Source organism: Saccopteryx bilineata, chromosome X (genome assembly GCF_036850765.1).
Source record: "Saccopteryx bilineata isolate mSacBil1 chromosome X, mSacBil1_pri_phased_curated, whole genome shotgun sequence".
NCBI classification, from domain to species: domain Eukaryota; kingdom Metazoa; phylum Chordata; class Mammalia; order Chiroptera; family Emballonuridae; genus Saccopteryx; species Saccopteryx bilineata.
Window position 1 is genome coordinate 67729070 of NC_089502.1, and position 17947 is coordinate 67747016.

Consider the following 17947-nt stretch of genomic DNA (forward strand, 5'->3'; position numbering starts at 1 on the left):
TATCACAAAATTCCAAGAAGCTCAGAACTTTGTGGTTCTTTATGGGTTTTTTTTTTTATATAGTAACTATGTAGCAACATTGTATTGAGTAAAATAGATATATAGATTTTTAGAGGATTATCTGCCTAAGAATATGTGTTTATTCATTCATACATATATTAATACAGACAGATAAAAGAATACATACACCATCATTTGTCAGTTAATATACATGTGTTCTGGTTTTTTTGTTTGTTTTTTACTCTGAAAGCAAGAGATTAAAGGCCTATTTCACAGTGGTTTTTTCAGGTAAATGAAAGGTTGTAAGAGGATGATCAACAGGAAGGATACAAGAGAGGATGTGTACATTTACTGAAATAAAGATGTAAACACTTGTAAAAAATTGTGTTAAGGTTATGAGAAGCTAAAGTATCTTATCAAGTAAGCTTTACATAATCATCTCCTGGGAGATAGGGGCGCTGCTATTTTGAATTAGGTGAAAGTTGAGTTTTTATTTGTTTGATTGTTTTAGAATTAGGGGAATGAATAAAACATGATTTCTTATTTTAAATTGTAACTCTGTGGTTCTAGGAAATCGGAGGAGTCAGCATTTGTGTGGTACAAAACCCTAGGCTTTGGAATTAGGCCTGAATTTCAATCCCAGTTCTGCTGTGTAATAGTATAGAATTTAAGCAAATCACTTTACCCATGAGGCTCAGTTTTGTCATCTCTTAAGAGTGACTAATGACTGACCAGGCAGTGGTGCAGTGGATAGAGTGTTGGACTGGACACAGAGGACCCAGATTCAAAGCCCCAAGGTCGCTTGTTTGGATGTCGGCTCATCTAATTTGAGCACAGCTCACCAGCTTGAGCCCAAGGTTGCTAGCTTGAGTAAAGGGTCACCTGCTCTGCTGTAGCCCCCCAGTCAAGGCACATATGAGAAAGCAGTCAATGAACAACTAAGGTGCCACTACTGTGAGTTAATGCTTCTCATCTCTCTCCGTTTCTGTCTGTCTGTCCCTATCTGTCCCTCTCTCTGTCTCTGTCACCAAAAAGTAAAAAAAAAAGTGGCTAATAATCATAAGGGTGGTGTTATAAAATAATATTGTAGGTGTTCAAAAATGTATATTATTTCCCCAAACATATATGTACATGTACACTTGCATTATTTACATGCAGTATTTCCACTAGAGGAGTGATTCTTGCCCAGGTAGAGCACCCTAGTACCTTAAGGAATTATATGACTGAGCTGTGCCCCAGACCAGCTGAATTTTATTCTATAGAAATAGGGTTTAGAAACATGAAATGACAAAAAATTCCAAAGGGGATTATGCTGCTTATCCTTGGTTTAGAGCCCTGCACTAAACTATAACCTGTTAGTAAGGGTCAAGAGCCATGTCTTATTATCTTTAACACTTAGTGGAGTGCTTAAGTGTAGTGGTTATTCAGATAATTTTTAAGCTGTTCCAATAATAAGTAATATATAAATATTAGACATTTATATTGAAAGTAATAGTTTTTTTATATTCTCATAAATAGGAACAAGAGTTTGTTAAGATTGTAGGAATCAAGTATGAGGTTGGACCACCTACACTCTGCTGCTTGAAGCTTGCATTTCTGGACCCTATTTCAGGCAAAATGACTGGAGAGTCTTTTTCCATTAAGTGAGTATCTCTATGTGTCTAAGAGAGACAGAGAGAAAGGGAGGAAGAGTGTGTGTGTGTTTATTACTCCCTATTTTGTATTCTGCAGAATACAAGACCTGATGAGAGAGAAAACACTAGGGCACTGTAGACTTTAGAGTTTGACAGACCAAGGTTTATGTTTAATTTTTTTTTTTTTACTTAACAGCCATATGTATATATAGCTATTAATGTGTGTGTGTATTTTAACGTAATGTTTGTGTGTATGTCCATGTTCATGAAGAAGTTAAGTCTATGAATTTATGCCTTCATTTGTAAAGTGGAAATGTTAGTATCTTCCTCAGAATTTCTGTGAGGAATGAAAGGAAAGCCTTTCTAAGTACCTAACAGTATGCTTGAAACATGCTGGTTGCTTTTATTTCTGTTAATAAAATGTGTGAATGACACATTTTTTAAAGTTGAGTTTGAAATCTAAGGAGATGAAATAACATTAATTCATACTTTACTGTAAGAAGTCCTTAGTAAAAATAACGTCTATTAAACTTTAAGAGTGTTCTTTGACATCTTGATAACATTAAAGTGATATAGCAGTAGGCAGGACATTTCCCAACACATCAAATTAGATGGAATATAAGTAAAGGCATTTGTAGGGACCTCAAATCAAGGTTTACATTTTGCTTAATGACTTCACTTAAGCGTATATTCTTAGTAGTTCGTAAGTAATATACACTATTATATCTATATATTGATTCGTACCTGTGCTTTCTGTACAGGTATCATGACATGCCAGATGTCATTGATTTCCTTGTGCTACATCAGTTTTATAATGAAGCCAAAGAAAGGAATTGGCAGATTGGTAAGTATAGAAATTATACTTAATAACTATTTCAAGTTTGAGATAGACTAAATAATTTTTTTTTAATTCTGATGTAACAGAAAGAAACTAGTTTAACCTGTAGCTGGAAAAAAGCTGTTAGCCAAATTAGAAAAATTAAATTATTTTTTTTTCTCAGTTACATTTAGGTGATTGCATGCACATTGCATGTTATATAGCCTCTAAACCAATGGTTTTCAACTTTTTTTACTTGGGGACTGGTGAAAATAGAATTATTTCAGGGACTTCTAAGGCAGAAATCACACTGAACATAAGCAAATTTGACTAAGATCACTGGGCCTATAATCCTCATACAGCATCAGGGTGGTTAACTCTTTCACAGAGCACATGAAATTTCTGGCGTACCTGCGGTTGCAAAACACTGCTCTAAATCATCTGCAAGTATCTAATCTATTAGAATACAAATCTGAATTAAAAATAAAATTATCAAATATCAGTTTGTCCTAAAATAGAGTAATTAATATTTGGGCTCCTCTCCATATGCCTCACTTCCATTATCATTAAAGTGGAAATCACATGAGGCCACATCTATAAGGTTGATGTAAACAATAAATGGGTTAATATGGAGAAAGCATTCAAAATGGTACATGACACAGAGTAAGCACTATGTAAATGTTTGCCATAGTACTTTTAAATTATCCTTTCTTATTTGGAAGAAATATCTTTATGCACAGTACTTTGATTTTGTGATTCTTAGCCATTTAGAACAGAAAACTAGTATGAAGTGATTTTTCATGGCAAAAAGCAAACAAGAGAAGAAACAACTGTATTAACAGAGGGTACAGTGCAAGAAGTAGTATGCCTAATGATGATTTCAGGTAATTGATAAAAGTTAAATTATGTGTGGGAGCAGTTATTTTAAAAAACTTGGACAAGTGTGATTTACTTCAGAAAAATAAGTAGTGTCTGGAAATCAAAATCTTTTTTTTTTTTTCTGTATTTTTCTGAAGCCGGAAACGGGGAGAGACAGTCAGACAGACTCCCGCATGTGCCCTACTGGGATCCACCCGGCACGCCCACCAGGGGGTGACGCTCTGCCCACCAGGGGGCGATGCTCTGCCCCTCCCGGGCGTCTCTCTGTTGCAACCAGAGCCACTCTAGTGCCTGAGGCAGAGGCCAAGGAGCCATCCCCAGCGCCCGGGGCCATCTTTGCTCCACTGGAGCCTCGGCTGCGGGAGGGGAAGAGAGAGACAGAGAGGAAGGAGAGGGGGAGGGGTGGAGAAGCAGATGGGCGCTTCTCCTGTGTGCCCTGGCGGGGAATCGAACCTGGGACTTCTGCACGCCAGGCCAACGCTCTACCACTGAGCCAAGCGGCCAGGGCCCTCAAAATCTTTGAAGAGGGTAAAATGTAAAATTCTCTGATCTTGAAAACTCGAATTGAAATCTTGAACAATGCTACTTACAATGCTACTTTTGTATTCAACAAAAAATAGCAATTTAGAGTGGGATCAGGGCTATTATTCTCAAGAGCATCCTTGTAAGAATTTCTAAAACCATTACAGGTGATAGATTCCGCAGTATAATAGACGATGCCTGGTGGTTTGGGACTGTGGAGAGTCAGCAGCCTTTCCAGCCAGAATACCCGGATAGTTCTTTCCAGTGTTACAGTGTTCAGTAAGTACAGTTATGGTCCTTTCTGCCTGTTATAATACTGAAGTGTTATATAGACTTTTTGTCAACCCTACCAGAATAATGCCTTTTTGTCTGACTTCCCTAATGTGACAAGACCCATAACTGTAAGAAAGCAATCATAGAAATGTAGTGAGAAACCTTTTGGTCCAGTATGCTAAAACAGGTAAGGGGTACTGTTAACACAAAGCGGGAACTGAAGACTTACTTCTACCTCCCCGATGCCTGTATTTTTTTGTAATTCTATTTTAGACAAGAATTATGACTATGAGTTCATTTTTAATACAGAAATTAATTCAGTGTTTAAAGTAATTGCTACAGTGAGAATATAGCAATGAATATTAGTACCTAGTCTTATATTTAATGGTGTGAATTCTAGGCAGAAGTGACTTTTATGTTGGATGTATATTTTTCTATTACATTTTCTTTAGTTCTTCATGAAATCCCAGAGTTATAATATTCCTAATTAATAAAAATTTTTGTCTGGAATGAGAGAACAAATGTTTATTCTGTAAATATTAACTTTAGTCTTCATATTGCCATTCAAAACGGAATAATATCATTTTGGAGATCTTTATAATACTTAACCCTTTGAGTAGTATTTTGTTAACCCTTTGAGGGAGGGCATACATGAATGTTTTTTTGTACTTAAAGGGTAAAGCTGTTAGGATAATGTAGATTATCACAGAAATAAGTGATCTAGGAAATCACTTTTTTAACCTGAAAGGAATTTCCAAAGAGATATCCTTATTCTGTACCCTGGCTTAACATTGAATATGTCCTTGATTGGAATTATTAAAACACCAAGTAAAACTAAGAATAATCTTATTGCTCTCTGTGATTCATATTGGTAGACCATGTTTTCTCTATTAGAGGTTTATTGTTTGTATGTAAGCAAAATTGTACTTAAGGCAAACTGTATTGCCCTTTCCCAAATTTCTATCCCCAAGAAGTCATGTAAAACATGCTCTTCTATAAAAATAAGTATCATGTAAATTTGATTTGTATCTTGTGATTTTTCTTAATAGCTGGGACAATAATGAGCGAGAAAAGATGAGCCCCTGGGATATGGAGCCAATTCCAGAAGGAAGTAAATATGCTCTTCAACATGAATTCTAATCTTTCTAAAAGAAAAATGGCAATCCATGCTATTGGAAACTAAACGTTTCTGTTCTTCTCCCGCACAGCTGCCTTTCCAGATGAAGTGGGTGCTGGTGTGCCTGTGTCCCAGGAGGAGCTTACTGCTTTGCTGTACAAGCCCCAGGAGGGGGAGTGGGGCGCTCATTGCAGAGATGAGGAGTGTGAACGCGTTATTCAGGGCATCAGCCACCTGCTTTCCCTCGGTATGGTGAACAGATGGAATATTGGGAGGACGGCAGGGAACAAGGAAAACCAGCAGAATTTTAAGTTTCACAATAGAAAATGTATTTTTTCACTATACATTTCTAACTCAAGAGTCACAGTTATTCCTGCCTGACCAGGCGGTGGCACAGTGGATAGAGAGTCGGACTGGGATGCGGAGGACCCAGGTTCGAAACCCTGAGGTCGCTAGCTTGAGCGTGGGCTCACCTGGTTTGAGCGTGGGCTCATCAGCTTGAGCCTATGGTCTCTGGCTTGAGCAAGGGGTCACTTGGTCTCCTGTAGCCCCAGGTCATGGCACATTTGAGAAAGCAATCAATGAATAACTAAGGTGCTGCAATGAAGAATTGATGCTTCTCATCTCTCTCCCTTCCTATCTGCCTGTCCCTATTTGTCCCCTTCTCTGTGTCTCTCTCTGTCTCTGTCGCAGTGATTCCAGTTTTAATAATATTTTTATATGCTTGGCCAAAGTAATGACTGTTAAACATTTTCATTTCTCTGGTGGCTTGTAGTAGTTAAGGCAGGTAAAATATATCTTTTATTTTCTTGAATCATTTTGACTTGTTGGTATGTAAGCCTGACTTTGGTTTTTTTTGTAAAGACAGTGGGTAATATATTTTACTCATATACCTAATTATATTTTCTAAGACATATTACTTGAGACATTTGGCAGTTAGCCAGAAAAGACATCAATTCAAAGTTACAGTTCACCTTTAATTTTGTCTTATTTTACCTGATTTGAACCACTGTCATGCATGAGTCTTGTCCAAATAAACATAATATTATAGCACTATTTGATGAATATTTGCATAATTGAATGATCATCATTTCAGAAATGTAGTACATTGGCCCCTCTTGTTTATATGTGAGTTTTGTTTGTTGGCATGAAATGTTAATGGTCTTGATAACTCCCTTCCTTGATTTCGGGAATGTTGTAGATTTTGCCAGCCCCTTTGCTGTTCCGGTGGATCTCAGTGCCTATCCATTGTATTGTACTGTAGTCGCATATCCAACTGACCTCAACACCATCAGACGGAGACTTGAAAATCGCTTTTACAGGTCTGATTAGTTTTATTATTTACTATAAAGTTTATAGTTTTACATCTTTTGCTTTGCTCTTTGTATAATGATACAGTGAGATATACATTTTCATAGTATAAATAATCATTCAAAAGAGCCACTCCAAGATTCCTTGTAAACATTTAGAACAGTAATTTCCTTTTATTCAGTAGATTCTCACTCTTTTAGTATAAGAAGGGGTATGAAAGGAATGAAATCCAGGGAAACAGTTATGAGTAATAGAAATCACATGTGAAATAAAAACTAGTTACCTCGAGTTTATTAAAGGCAGATTAAGCACTTTGTGGTTTCGTCATGATTAAGGTGCTACAGAGACTTTGAGCGTGTTCAAATCCCCTGTTTCAGAATTAAGCAGCAGTTGATTAGGTTTAATTGCCAGCCTTGTAATGTATATAGAAAGAGCCAGCTTATTCTTTTTTTCTTGGTTTTAGTCGGGACTGAAGTGATTGTGGGAAGGAAAGTGGTCGAGGGCCACTTTTGGAACCACTATCACCCTCGAGTCCTTTCTGTCCCGACCACAGCTGTTCCCTGAACTGGTTACAGTCAGCTGGGTGTATTGTGTAACATTACTGATAATTTATTCAATAATATATATCATAAAAGTAAGTAGATAAAAGTCTGTTCTTTTCTGTAACCTGTTTTACTTTTTTCTTGCTTTTCCTATCTCTTGCCCGGAAAACTAAATATCCTGTTCACTTTAAGCAGTTTGTTTGTATTTATTTCTTTTTGGTCAAATCTCTTATTTATCAATGATGTCCCAGGTCAGTTCTCTTCCAGGTTTTTATATGCAGTCCAGTAATTCTAAATCCTTGCTTGTACTTCAAATAGTTCACACTTGTCACACGCATATGGGTTACATAGAAATATTGGAACACCTTTGACATATCATGATTAAGTGCCTAGTTCTATGTTGTCTATTTCTAGAATAACAAGTTATTTTTAATTTCTATTTATTTTTTTAAATTTCTATTTATTTTTCAAATTACAGTTTATATTCAGTATTAGTTTCCAGTGTAACAGAAGGTATTTTGTATTTCATAGGAGAATATCAGCACTAATGTGGGAGGTACGCTACATTGAACATAATGCCAGGACTTTCAATGAGCCAGACAGTCCTATAGTAAAAGCAGCCAAAATTGTAACTGATGTCTTACTTCGATTTATTGGGTAAGAACCACTTTTATTTTACACAGAAACTGTCTTCAGATTTTATAACATGTATTGAAGTTTATTTTGACTTATATTTCTTAGGGACCAGAGCTGTACTGATATACTGGATACTTATAATAAAATTAAAGCAGAAGAACTAAACAGTACTGATGCAGAGGAGGTAAGACTTGCATTAGTGGTCGTATACTCCTTTTTTGTTATTTGAACTGCAATAAGTATTACATGTAGGTGTTATAAGCAATGAAGCTAATTTCTAAAAGCTGGTGAAACATCCACATCTTTTTATATAAAACTATTTAACCTGTATTTAGATGGCATCTACCAAAAATGTAGTAGCGTTACAGTATTCAATCAGACAAGGTGTCCAGTCATCCTGTTTGACTCAGTGGGTTTAAGTGATGAGAAATCAAGATTTTTTAGATTAGAGCCTTTAGGCCCTGCCAGTTGGCTCAGTGGTAGAGCGTCAGCCTGGTGTGTGAATGTCCCGGGTTCGATTCCCAATCAGAACACACAGGAGAAGTGCCCATCTGCTTGTTCACTCCTCCCCCTCTCCTCTCTCTCTCTCTCTCTCTCTCTCTCTCTCTCTCTTGCGCTCTCTCTCTCTCTCTCTCTCTCTCTGTCTTCCTCTTGTGCAGCCATGGCTCGGTTGTAGCGAGTTGGCCCTGGCCACTGAGGATGGTTCCATGGTCTCTGGCTGAGCAATGGAGCAACGCCCTAGATGGGCAGAGCATCATCCCCTAGTGCAGTGATTTTCAACCTTTTTTTTTCATGGCACAAACACACACTAATTACTAAGGTCAATGCCCCTGACTGAATACAACCATTTTCATCTCATGGCACAAATAAATTAGTTACTAAAGAAGAAGAGGTCAGGACCCCTTTTTCTTTAGTAATTAGTTTATGAGTACGTGAGAAACAAAGGTTGAAAATTAGTGGGCTTGTTGTGTGGATCCTGGTCCAGCACATTAGACAGTCTGTCTCAGCCTCCCCTCCTCTCACTGAAAAAAAAAAAAAAGATTAGAGCCCTTAAGAACAGGATAAAGTACAAAGTATTTTAAAAGAATGGTTGGTTGAGGGAAATTTTAAGAGAGATTAATTTTCTACACAAATATGTGAAATATTAACGTATTTTAAATTTTCAGTTTTCAAAATATTTTTAGTAGTTTTATGGAATTGCTATTTGGTTTCCATGGAAATTTGCTAACATGAACCAATTTTTTTTTTTTTTTTGTGACAGAGCACGAGAGAGGAACAGTTAGGGATAGACAGACAGGAAGGAAGAGAGATGAGAAGCATCAATTTTTTGTTGCAGCACCTTAATTGTTCATTGTTTGCTTTCTCATATGTGCCTTGACCAGGGAGGGGGGCTACAGCAAAGTGAGTGACCCTTTGCTCAAGCCAGCAACCTTGGGGTTTGGAATCTGGGTCCTCTGCATCCCAGTCTGATGCTCTGTCCACTGTGCCACCACCTGGTCTGGCCCATTTTTTTTTAATGATATAAAATTGGTATTGTCAGCAATCCTTCACGTCTGATTTCCTCACCCAGCCATATCCCTAATGTACATAAGGCATTTGTGGCTGGAGAAAAGCAAAAACGAAGGTAAGAGGCTGAAACAGCACTGGCCAGTTAGCTCGGTTGCATCTTTCTGATATACAAAGGCTGCCGCTTCAATGTGCTATCAGGACACAGAAACAAAGTGATGTTTCTCTCTCTCTTTCTCTCTTTCTCTCTCTCACCCTCTCACCTCTACTCATTTCTCTCCAAAATCAATTAATAACTTTTTTATTTCTTTAAAAAAGACTCAAATAATAATAGAAAGTGGTAATTCAAAAATCTTTAGTGGAAGACAATTCATCCCATGGATGAGTGACTCAAATTTGCTAGATTCTATTATAGTGACTATTGTACAGAGATATGTCACCTGTTTATATTGTCTTTATTCTTAATCTTCACAATGGTAAATCTTCATTGTTCTTTTACCCTTTAATGAAAGTATATCTGACTATAAAATGTTGTATTATTGGAATTAAATGTTATTTAATTTATTATTCCTATTCCTGTAATTTTCTTTGACCTTTCATATAAGCTTATTTGACTCAGGGTTTTATGGTGCAAGAATTTCTCTTCAGAGTAAGCACTACTTGGGTTAGACTAGAAAATAAAAGTACAAGATAATTCAACAACTCTTACCTTTTTTTATGAGAACATTTAACTTTTACTGTCTTAGAAAAGTTTAATTATACAATACAGTGTTATCAACTATACTATAGTCATCACGTTTTACTTTAGATCTTTAGATTCTCAACCTTATTCATCTTACAGCTGGAAGTTTGTACACTTTTACCAACCTCACCCTTTTCCCCCTTTCACCCAGCTCTTGGCAGTACTTGTCTTTTTTTGTCTGGCTTATTTCACTTAACATAGTGCCGTCAAGGTCCATCAGTGTTGTCACAAAAGACAAGATTACTTTTTTTCTCAAGGCTGAATAATAGTCCATTGTGTGTGTGTGTGTGTGTGTATACACATATCAATCACACCTTCCTTATCCAGTCACCTGTTTACATAAACATAGTTTGTTTTCATATCAGCTATTGCGAATGATGCTGCTGCAAACATGGGAATACAGTTTTATCTCTTCTGTATTCTGTTTGTATTTCTTTTATAAATACACACTCAGAAGTGGGATTGCTGAATTATATGGTAGTTTTATTTTTAAGGTTTTGAGGCACCTCCATAGTGTGTTCTGTAGAAGCTATACCAATTTAGTTCCCACCAGCAGTGCATCAGGGTTTCCTTCTCTCCACATCCCTTCTAGCCCTTGTTATCTCTTTTGTTTCTGATGCTAGACGTTCGAAGAGGGAAGAGGTGATAGCTCATTGTGATTTTGATTTGCATTCCCTGATGATTTGAGCATCTTTTCATAGACCTGGTGACCATTTTGATTTGCACTCCCTGATGTCTTTGGAAAAATGTCTATTCAGTTCCTTGGCACATTTTTTAATTGAATTGTTTGGGCATTTATTTTTTTGTTGTTGTTATTTTTGTTTGTTTGTTTATTGCTATTGGAGTGTATGCATTTCTAAAATACATTTTTTATATTAACCCTTTGTGATATGTATGATTTGTATATATTTCTCCCTTTAAGTAGGTTGCCTTTTCATTTTTATCTAGATTTATTAATTTTCAAATTTAATTTATTGGGGTGACATAGGTACACAAAACTGTACAGATTTCAGTGTACAACTCAATAAAACATCTGCACACTGCATCATGCACCCACAACCCCAAGCAAATTCTCTTTCCATCCCCATTTCCTACCACTTTACCCACCTCTACCTACCTCCACCCCCTTTTCTCTGGCAATAACCTCACTGTTTTCTGTGTCTATGTGTTTTATATATGTGTATGTATGTGTCATTTTTTTTTACTAAATTCCTTCACCTTCTTTCATCTGGCCTCTCAAGCCCCCACCCTTCTAACAGTGGTCAGTGTGTTCCATGTATCTTTGCCTCTGTTTCTATTTTGTTCATCGGTTTATTTTGCTTATTAGATTCTACATATAAGTGAGATTATATGGTATTTGTCTTTCCCTGCCTGGTTTATTTCATTTAGCATAATAATCTCCAGGTCCATCCATGCTGTTGTAAGGGTAAGGTTTCCTTCACTTTTACAGCTGAGTAGTCTTCCACTGTGTACATGCAGCATAGCTTTTATTTTTTTATAAATAATTTTATTTTTTTAATGGGGCGACATCAATAAATCAGGATACATATATTCAAAGATAACAAGTCCAGGTTATCTTGTCGTTCAGTTATGTTGCATACCCATCACCCAAAGTCAGATTGTCCTCTGTCACCTTCTATCTAGTTTTCTTTGTGCCCCTCCCCCTCCCCCTTTCCCTCTCCCTTTCCCCCCTCCCCCCTGTAACCACCACACTCTTATCAATGTCTCTTAGTTTCACTTTTATGTCCCACCTACGTATGGAATAATGCAGTTCCTGTTTTTTTCTGATTTACTTATTTCACTTCGTATCATGTTATCAAGATCCCACCATTTTGCTGTAAATGATCCGATGTCATCATTTCTTATGGCTGAGTAGTATTCCATAGTGTATATGTGCCACATCTTCGCAGCATAGCTTTTTTATCCGTTCATTGACTGATGGGCACTTGGGGCTGTTTCCAGATCTTGACTATCAGAACCAATGCTGCAGTGAACACAGGGGTGCATATATATTTTTTTCAAATTAGTGTTTTGGAATTATTTGCATATATTCCCAGAAGTAAGATCTATGTGTCAAAGGACAGTGCCATTTTTAACTTTCTGAGGCAACTTCATACTGTTTTCCACAGTGGCTGCATCAGTCTGCATTCCCACCAGCAGTGCACATCCTTTTTGCCACATCCTTACCAGCACTTGTTTGTTTATTTATTGATAATAGCCATTATGACTGGAATGATGTGATAAGTCATTGTGGTTTTAATTTGCATATCTCTGATGTTTAGTGACATTGAGTATTTTTTCATGTCTTATTGGCCCTATATATTTCCTCTTTGGAGGACTGTCTATTCAGTTCTTTTGCTAATTTTATAATTGGGTTGTTTGTCTTCTTTGTGTTGAGTTGTATAAATTCTATATATATTTTAGAAATTGACCCCTTACCAGATGTCTTATTGGCAAATACGTTCTCCCATTCGCTGTGTCCCCTTTTCATTTTGCTGATGGTTTCTTTTGCTGTGCAAAAGCTTTTTAATTTAATGTAATCCCATTTGTTTTTTGTTTGTTTCTTTCCCTTGTCAAAGGAGATATATCTGCAAAATATTGCTATAAGAGATGTCTGAGATTTTATTACTGCCTAAGTTTTCTTCTAGGATTTTTACGGTTTTACAACTCCATTGTATATTCTTGGCTCCTTTGTTATAAATTAACTCACTATATATGTGTGGCTTTATTTCTTTGCTCTCTATTCTGTTACATTGATCTATGTGTGTGTTTTTCTTTTGTCAATAACATAATGTTTTGATTACTGTAGCTTTGTAATATAGTTTAAAATCAGGAACTATGATGCCTATACCTTTATTTTTCTGCCTCAAGATTGCTTTGGCTATTAGGAGTCTTTTGTGGTTCCATACAAATTTTATAATTTGTTGTTGTTGTTTTAATTCTGTGAAAAAATGTCATTGCAATTTGATAGGGGTTGCATTGGATCTATGGATTGGTTTGGATAGTATAGGAATTTTAATTCTTATAGTCCATGAGCACAAAGTATCTTTCCATTTATTTACTTGCATTTTCTTTGATTTCTTTCATCTATGTCTTATACTATTCAGTATACAGATATTTGGTTCAGATTTCTTCTAGATATTTTATTCTATTTGATGCAATTATAGATGGGGTTATTTTCTTAATTTTGCTGTTAGTGTCCAGAAGCACAACTTGTCTTTGTATGATTTTGTGTCCTGCAGCTTTACTGATTTAATTTATTCTAACAGTTTCTTGGTACACTCTTTAGGGTTCATATATGTAATATCTTATCTGCTAATAAAGGCAGTTTTACGTTTTCATTTTTGATGTTGATTCCTTTTGCTTTTCTTGCCTAATTTGCTCTTTTTTGTGACAGAGACAGAGTCAGAGAGAGAGTCAGATAGGGATAGACAGACAGGAAGGGAGAAAGATGAGAAACATCAATTCTTTGTTGTGGCTCCTTAGTTGTTCATAGATTGCTTTCTCATATGTGCTTTGACTGAGGGGCTACAGCAGACCAAGTGATCCCTTGCTTGAGCTAGGGACCTTGGGCTAAAACCAGTGAGCCTTGCTCAAACCAGATTAGCCCGTGCTCAAGCTGGTGACCTCAGGATCTCGAACCTGGGTCATCCACATCCCAGTCTGACACTCTATCCACTGCACCACTGCCTGGTCAGGCCCTAATTTAATTTGCTCTTGATAGGACTTCCAGTACTGTGTTAAATAAAAGTGGCTAGAATGGGCATCCTTACCCTGCTTCTGATCTTAGAGGAAATACTTTTGGTATTTAACTGTTGACCATGATGTGGCCTTGTCATGCATGGCCTTTATTTTGTTGAAGTACATTTACTCCTCCATACCTAGTTTGTTCAGAGTTTTTATCATGAACAAATATTACTCTCAGATTAGTACTCTTTCATTGATAACAGAAAATTAAAGTAAAATGGTAATTCAACAACTTTTAGGAAAGGATGCCAATAGCTCATGAGCTACTTTTTTTTTTCCATCCTCATAGGCATTATCTATGTGTTTTACTGTCACCAGGTGAACAGTGGTGTGTGAGCCTTGCCTATGTGTAATGGAAAACTACCCCTCAGAAAGATACTTAGTCACACCCTAGATACTTAATGCACATTCATCTTTTCTTTATAGAAAAAGAAATGAATTTTTTGAAATATCAAAAGATCAATCCTTATTAATTAATGGTTATCATATACAGCTAGTGTTCGACTTTACAATCACGATTGGTTCTGACAGACCGGTCGTAACACGATTTGGTCATAAGTTGAGTAGGCTATATGTACAGTACTGTGAAATGATGTTATAAAAATCTTTAAGTCATATTTGATCATAATTTTCTTTTATTATTGTTATATATCATAATTTTCTTTATTCATTTTATGCCATTTGTATCATCTCTATACCATTTTGTTTCTTATTTTTACATTCGTCAGGTTTAAGTAACACACTGCATTACCAGTATAACTGGTTTAATATTTGCAAAGACAATTTCCTCTTGGTAGACATCTTGGGAGGGGTTTAATGAAAAATATCCAAGACACAAAACACAAGTTGCTGTACCGAGTCTGGGATAACAGTTGAAATGGTGCACACGGAGATGGTAGTGCTGCCAGAAGCTGGTCTGCACTGTCGTACGCCCAGCTGGGCAATGCTTGTGCTGCCAGATGCAGAGCAGTCGTGGCTAGCTATTGTGGTCGTAAAGTCGAATGTTCATAAATTGCATAGGTCGTAAGTTGATCAATATTTGTATTAATTTAGTGTGTCATGTAGAGAAAGTTTTGTTCAGATGCTAACATTTAGGTACAAGTTTAGATACCCATCCACTATCCTTTCCCCCTTATTTCCTGTTCTGACTTAAGGAAGAACCCTGTTTACTTTTCTCCCAGTGTATTTATCAGCTTGTATTCAGCACACTGTGTTTGGAGTGAGTCTCCCTCCAGCCTTCGTTCTGCTGCTGCTCCAATAGTGTTTGCCATTTCTTTGTAAATGTTGATCTAATTTTTAAGACTTTGAATGTAATTTACTATCTCATCTGTCTTCTCTTTTAATTTTAGGATATAGAAATGGTTGATTTGGATTCAGATGGACCTGGTACTTCATCTGGAAGAAGGGTGAGTGAATAAATGATAAGAAAAATCTTCTGGCTTCTTTTGTCATTAATCTCTAAGGCCAATTACATACATCTGAAAATTTTGAAGACTCTCGGTACTCAGTATATGTAATTGTTACTCGCTGAGTTTTATTGCAGTGACATAGTAAGATTGTACAGCTCGATCACAGGGGGAAGATACAAAGCCTGGAAGAATCCATATGCAGGCTTCTTTATGCTCTCTCCCTCCTTGGAGGGCCACACAGAGTACGCTCTTCATGAAAATGCAGCAACATGTATCTTATTAGAGACTTGGTCCCTAAAGAATTTATTGGGAGCTGGTTATGTAGACACCATCTGACTGGCACATGCCAAGATTCCAGAGTCCCAGAAAGCAGGAAAGTATCAGAAACCAGGTGTTCAGCACAGATCGCATTATATATACAAAGAGTGTAGATAGAGTAGACCACCTTTATTTTGGAAACAGTTCAAGTGCCAAGTTCCCAGATGCTAGTCACAGACCAACTGTGCAAGCAAGCCACACTAAAGGTAGCAGGCTCAGGTGTGTAATGTTGACACTGTGCTGCTCTCTTTCCCTCTATAATGATTAGGCAAATATTTGTTCTATATGAAGGGAAATTTTCCTTTGAAATACTGAAAGAGATCATATAAAAAAGGCATCAAATGGTAAAGGCCAGCATTTATCATGACCCCAAAGATTGACATATATTCGTACATGTATTTGAAGTGTTATTTTGAGAAGATAATGAGATTATGGTGCCTTAGTTAGGTACACTTAATTCCAAGCAATTATTAAGGCATTATTTTTTTTAACCTTATGGAGGGAAAAATAATTTGTTGCCCTGTGTTTATTTGAGGTCCCAATTTTCTTAAAATGAAGAAAGTTCATAATAGTACTTACTATTTTTATGAATGTAATATCTAGTATTTACCATATTTTTCGCTCCATAAGACGCACCCAGGGTTTTAAGGAGGAAAATAAGAAAAAAAATATTCTGAACCAAATGGTGTGTTAAAATATTTAATAAAATCCCATATTTTTTACTCCATAAGATGCACAGGCATTTTCTCCTCCACTTTTTGGGGAAAAAAAGTGCGTCTTATGGAGTGAAAAATATGGTATTTGTTTATATTTTTCTGCGGAGAGTGATATCTACTCTAAACTAAGAAACTTTTAAATAGCAGCTGCTGTATCTTACATAGGTATGTTAACATTAGAAAAACAGTATAACCTGACCTGTGGTGGCACAGTGGATAAAACGTCGACCTGGAAATATTGAGGTCACCGGTTCGAAATCCTGGGCTTGCCCAGTCAAGGCACATATGGGAGTTGATGCTTTCTGCTCCTCCCCCACTTCTCTCTTTCTCTCTCCCTCTTCCCCCCCTCTCCCCTCTAAAAAATGAATAAATAAATAAGTATTTTTTAAAAAAAGAAAAACAGTATAAAAATCAAGGAAGAGTGAAGGAAAGAGCTTTTAGATATAATTCCATTAAAACCCACAGGTCAAATGCAGAGGCAGAAGACAGTCTGTAAAGTATAATCCTGATGCCTGGAGGAAACAATGCAAAGAACTGCTGAGTCTCATCTATGAACGAGAAGACTCAGAGCCATTTCGGCAGCCCGCTGACCATCTTCCTTACCCAGTAAGTGTACATTTGTTTAAATAATTGTCATTATGTAATTTCCCATAAATGTCTGCTAAGATCTAGTTAAGAGCCACTTTTTTCCTTCCTTCATATACCTTCTTTTTTCCTCCCTCTTCTTTCCTTCTCCCTCCTTCTTTGTTTGTGTATCTTTGAATTGTGAAACTGGGTCTGGGTTGTGTGATCTGTCATGACTTATTGAAATGCCTGTCATGTATTTTGTGTGTGAATTATACATTAGTAAACCAAATTTGAATCTAAATACCTTTGCTGATGATCTGTTATAGAACCTGTATAATTAACAAATGTCACCTTAGTACATTTAATTTAAAAATAAAAAATAAATATCTTTGCAATATCTCCCTGCTTTTATTTTGTATATTTATTTAATATATTTTACTAACTTCTAATATACTTTTACACATTGTAGACCAGGGATCGGGAACCTATGGCTCGTGAGCCAGATGTGGCTCTTTTGATGGCTGCACCTGGCTCGCAGACAAATCTTTAATAAAAAAAAAATAACGTTAAGCCCTGGCCGGTTGGCTCAGCAGTAGATTGTCGGCCTAGCGTGAGGAGGACCCGGGTTCAATTACCGGCCAGGGCACACAGGAGAAGCGCCCATTTGCTTCTCCACCCCTCTGCCGCACCTTCCTCTCTGTCTCTCTCTTCCCCTCCCACAGCCAAGGCTCCATTGGAGCAAAGATGGCCCGGGCGCTGGGGATGGCTCTGTGGCCTCTGCCTCAGGTGCTAGAGTGGCTCTGGTCGCAACATGGCGACGCCCAGGATGGGCAGAGCATCACCCCCTGGTGGGCAGAGCGTCGCCCCATGGTGGGCGTGCCGGGTGGATCCCGGTCGAGTGCATGCGGGAGTCTGTCTGTCTCTCCCTGTTTCCAGCTTCAGAAAAATGAAAAAAAAAATAATGTTAAAAATATAAAACATTCTCATGTATTACAATCCATTCATTTCCTACTGCTCATGTTCATGGTTGCGGGTGGCTGGAGCCAATCACAGCTGTCTTCCGGGACAACACCAAATTTTTATTGGATAATGTATAACATACACAGGTCGTTGTATGGCTCTCACGGAATTACATTTTAAAATATGTGGCATTCATGGCTCTCTGAGCCAAAAAGGTTCCTGGCCCCTGTTGTAGACCTTTGGTGACATAT

The 17947-nt window shown here is 37.1% G+C and overlaps 1 protein-coding gene across 1 annotated transcript in view; it reads left to right on the forward strand.

Moving 5' to 3' along the window:
- BRWD3 (bromodomain and WD repeat domain containing 3) overlaps positions 1 to 17947 on the forward strand; it is a 132500-nt gene that overhangs the window by 87663 nt on the left and 26890 nt on the right. Inside the window, exons 26-35 of the mRNA XM_066248791.1 lie at positions 1519 to 1643; positions 2396 to 2478; positions 4020 to 4131; positions 5175 to 5236; positions 5334 to 5489; positions 6444 to 6564; positions 7627 to 7752; positions 7837 to 7915; positions 15076 to 15132; positions 16635 to 16775. Coding sequence (XP_066104888.1) covers positions 1519 to 1643; positions 2396 to 2478; positions 4020 to 4131; positions 5175 to 5236; positions 5334 to 5489; positions 6444 to 6564; positions 7627 to 7752; positions 7837 to 7915; positions 15076 to 15132; positions 16635 to 16775 — 1062 coding nt within the window. The remainder of the gene's footprint in view (positions 1 to 1518; positions 1644 to 2395; positions 2479 to 4019; positions 4132 to 5174; positions 5237 to 5333; positions 5490 to 6443; positions 6565 to 7626; positions 7753 to 7836; positions 7916 to 15075; positions 15133 to 16634; positions 16776 to 17947) is intronic.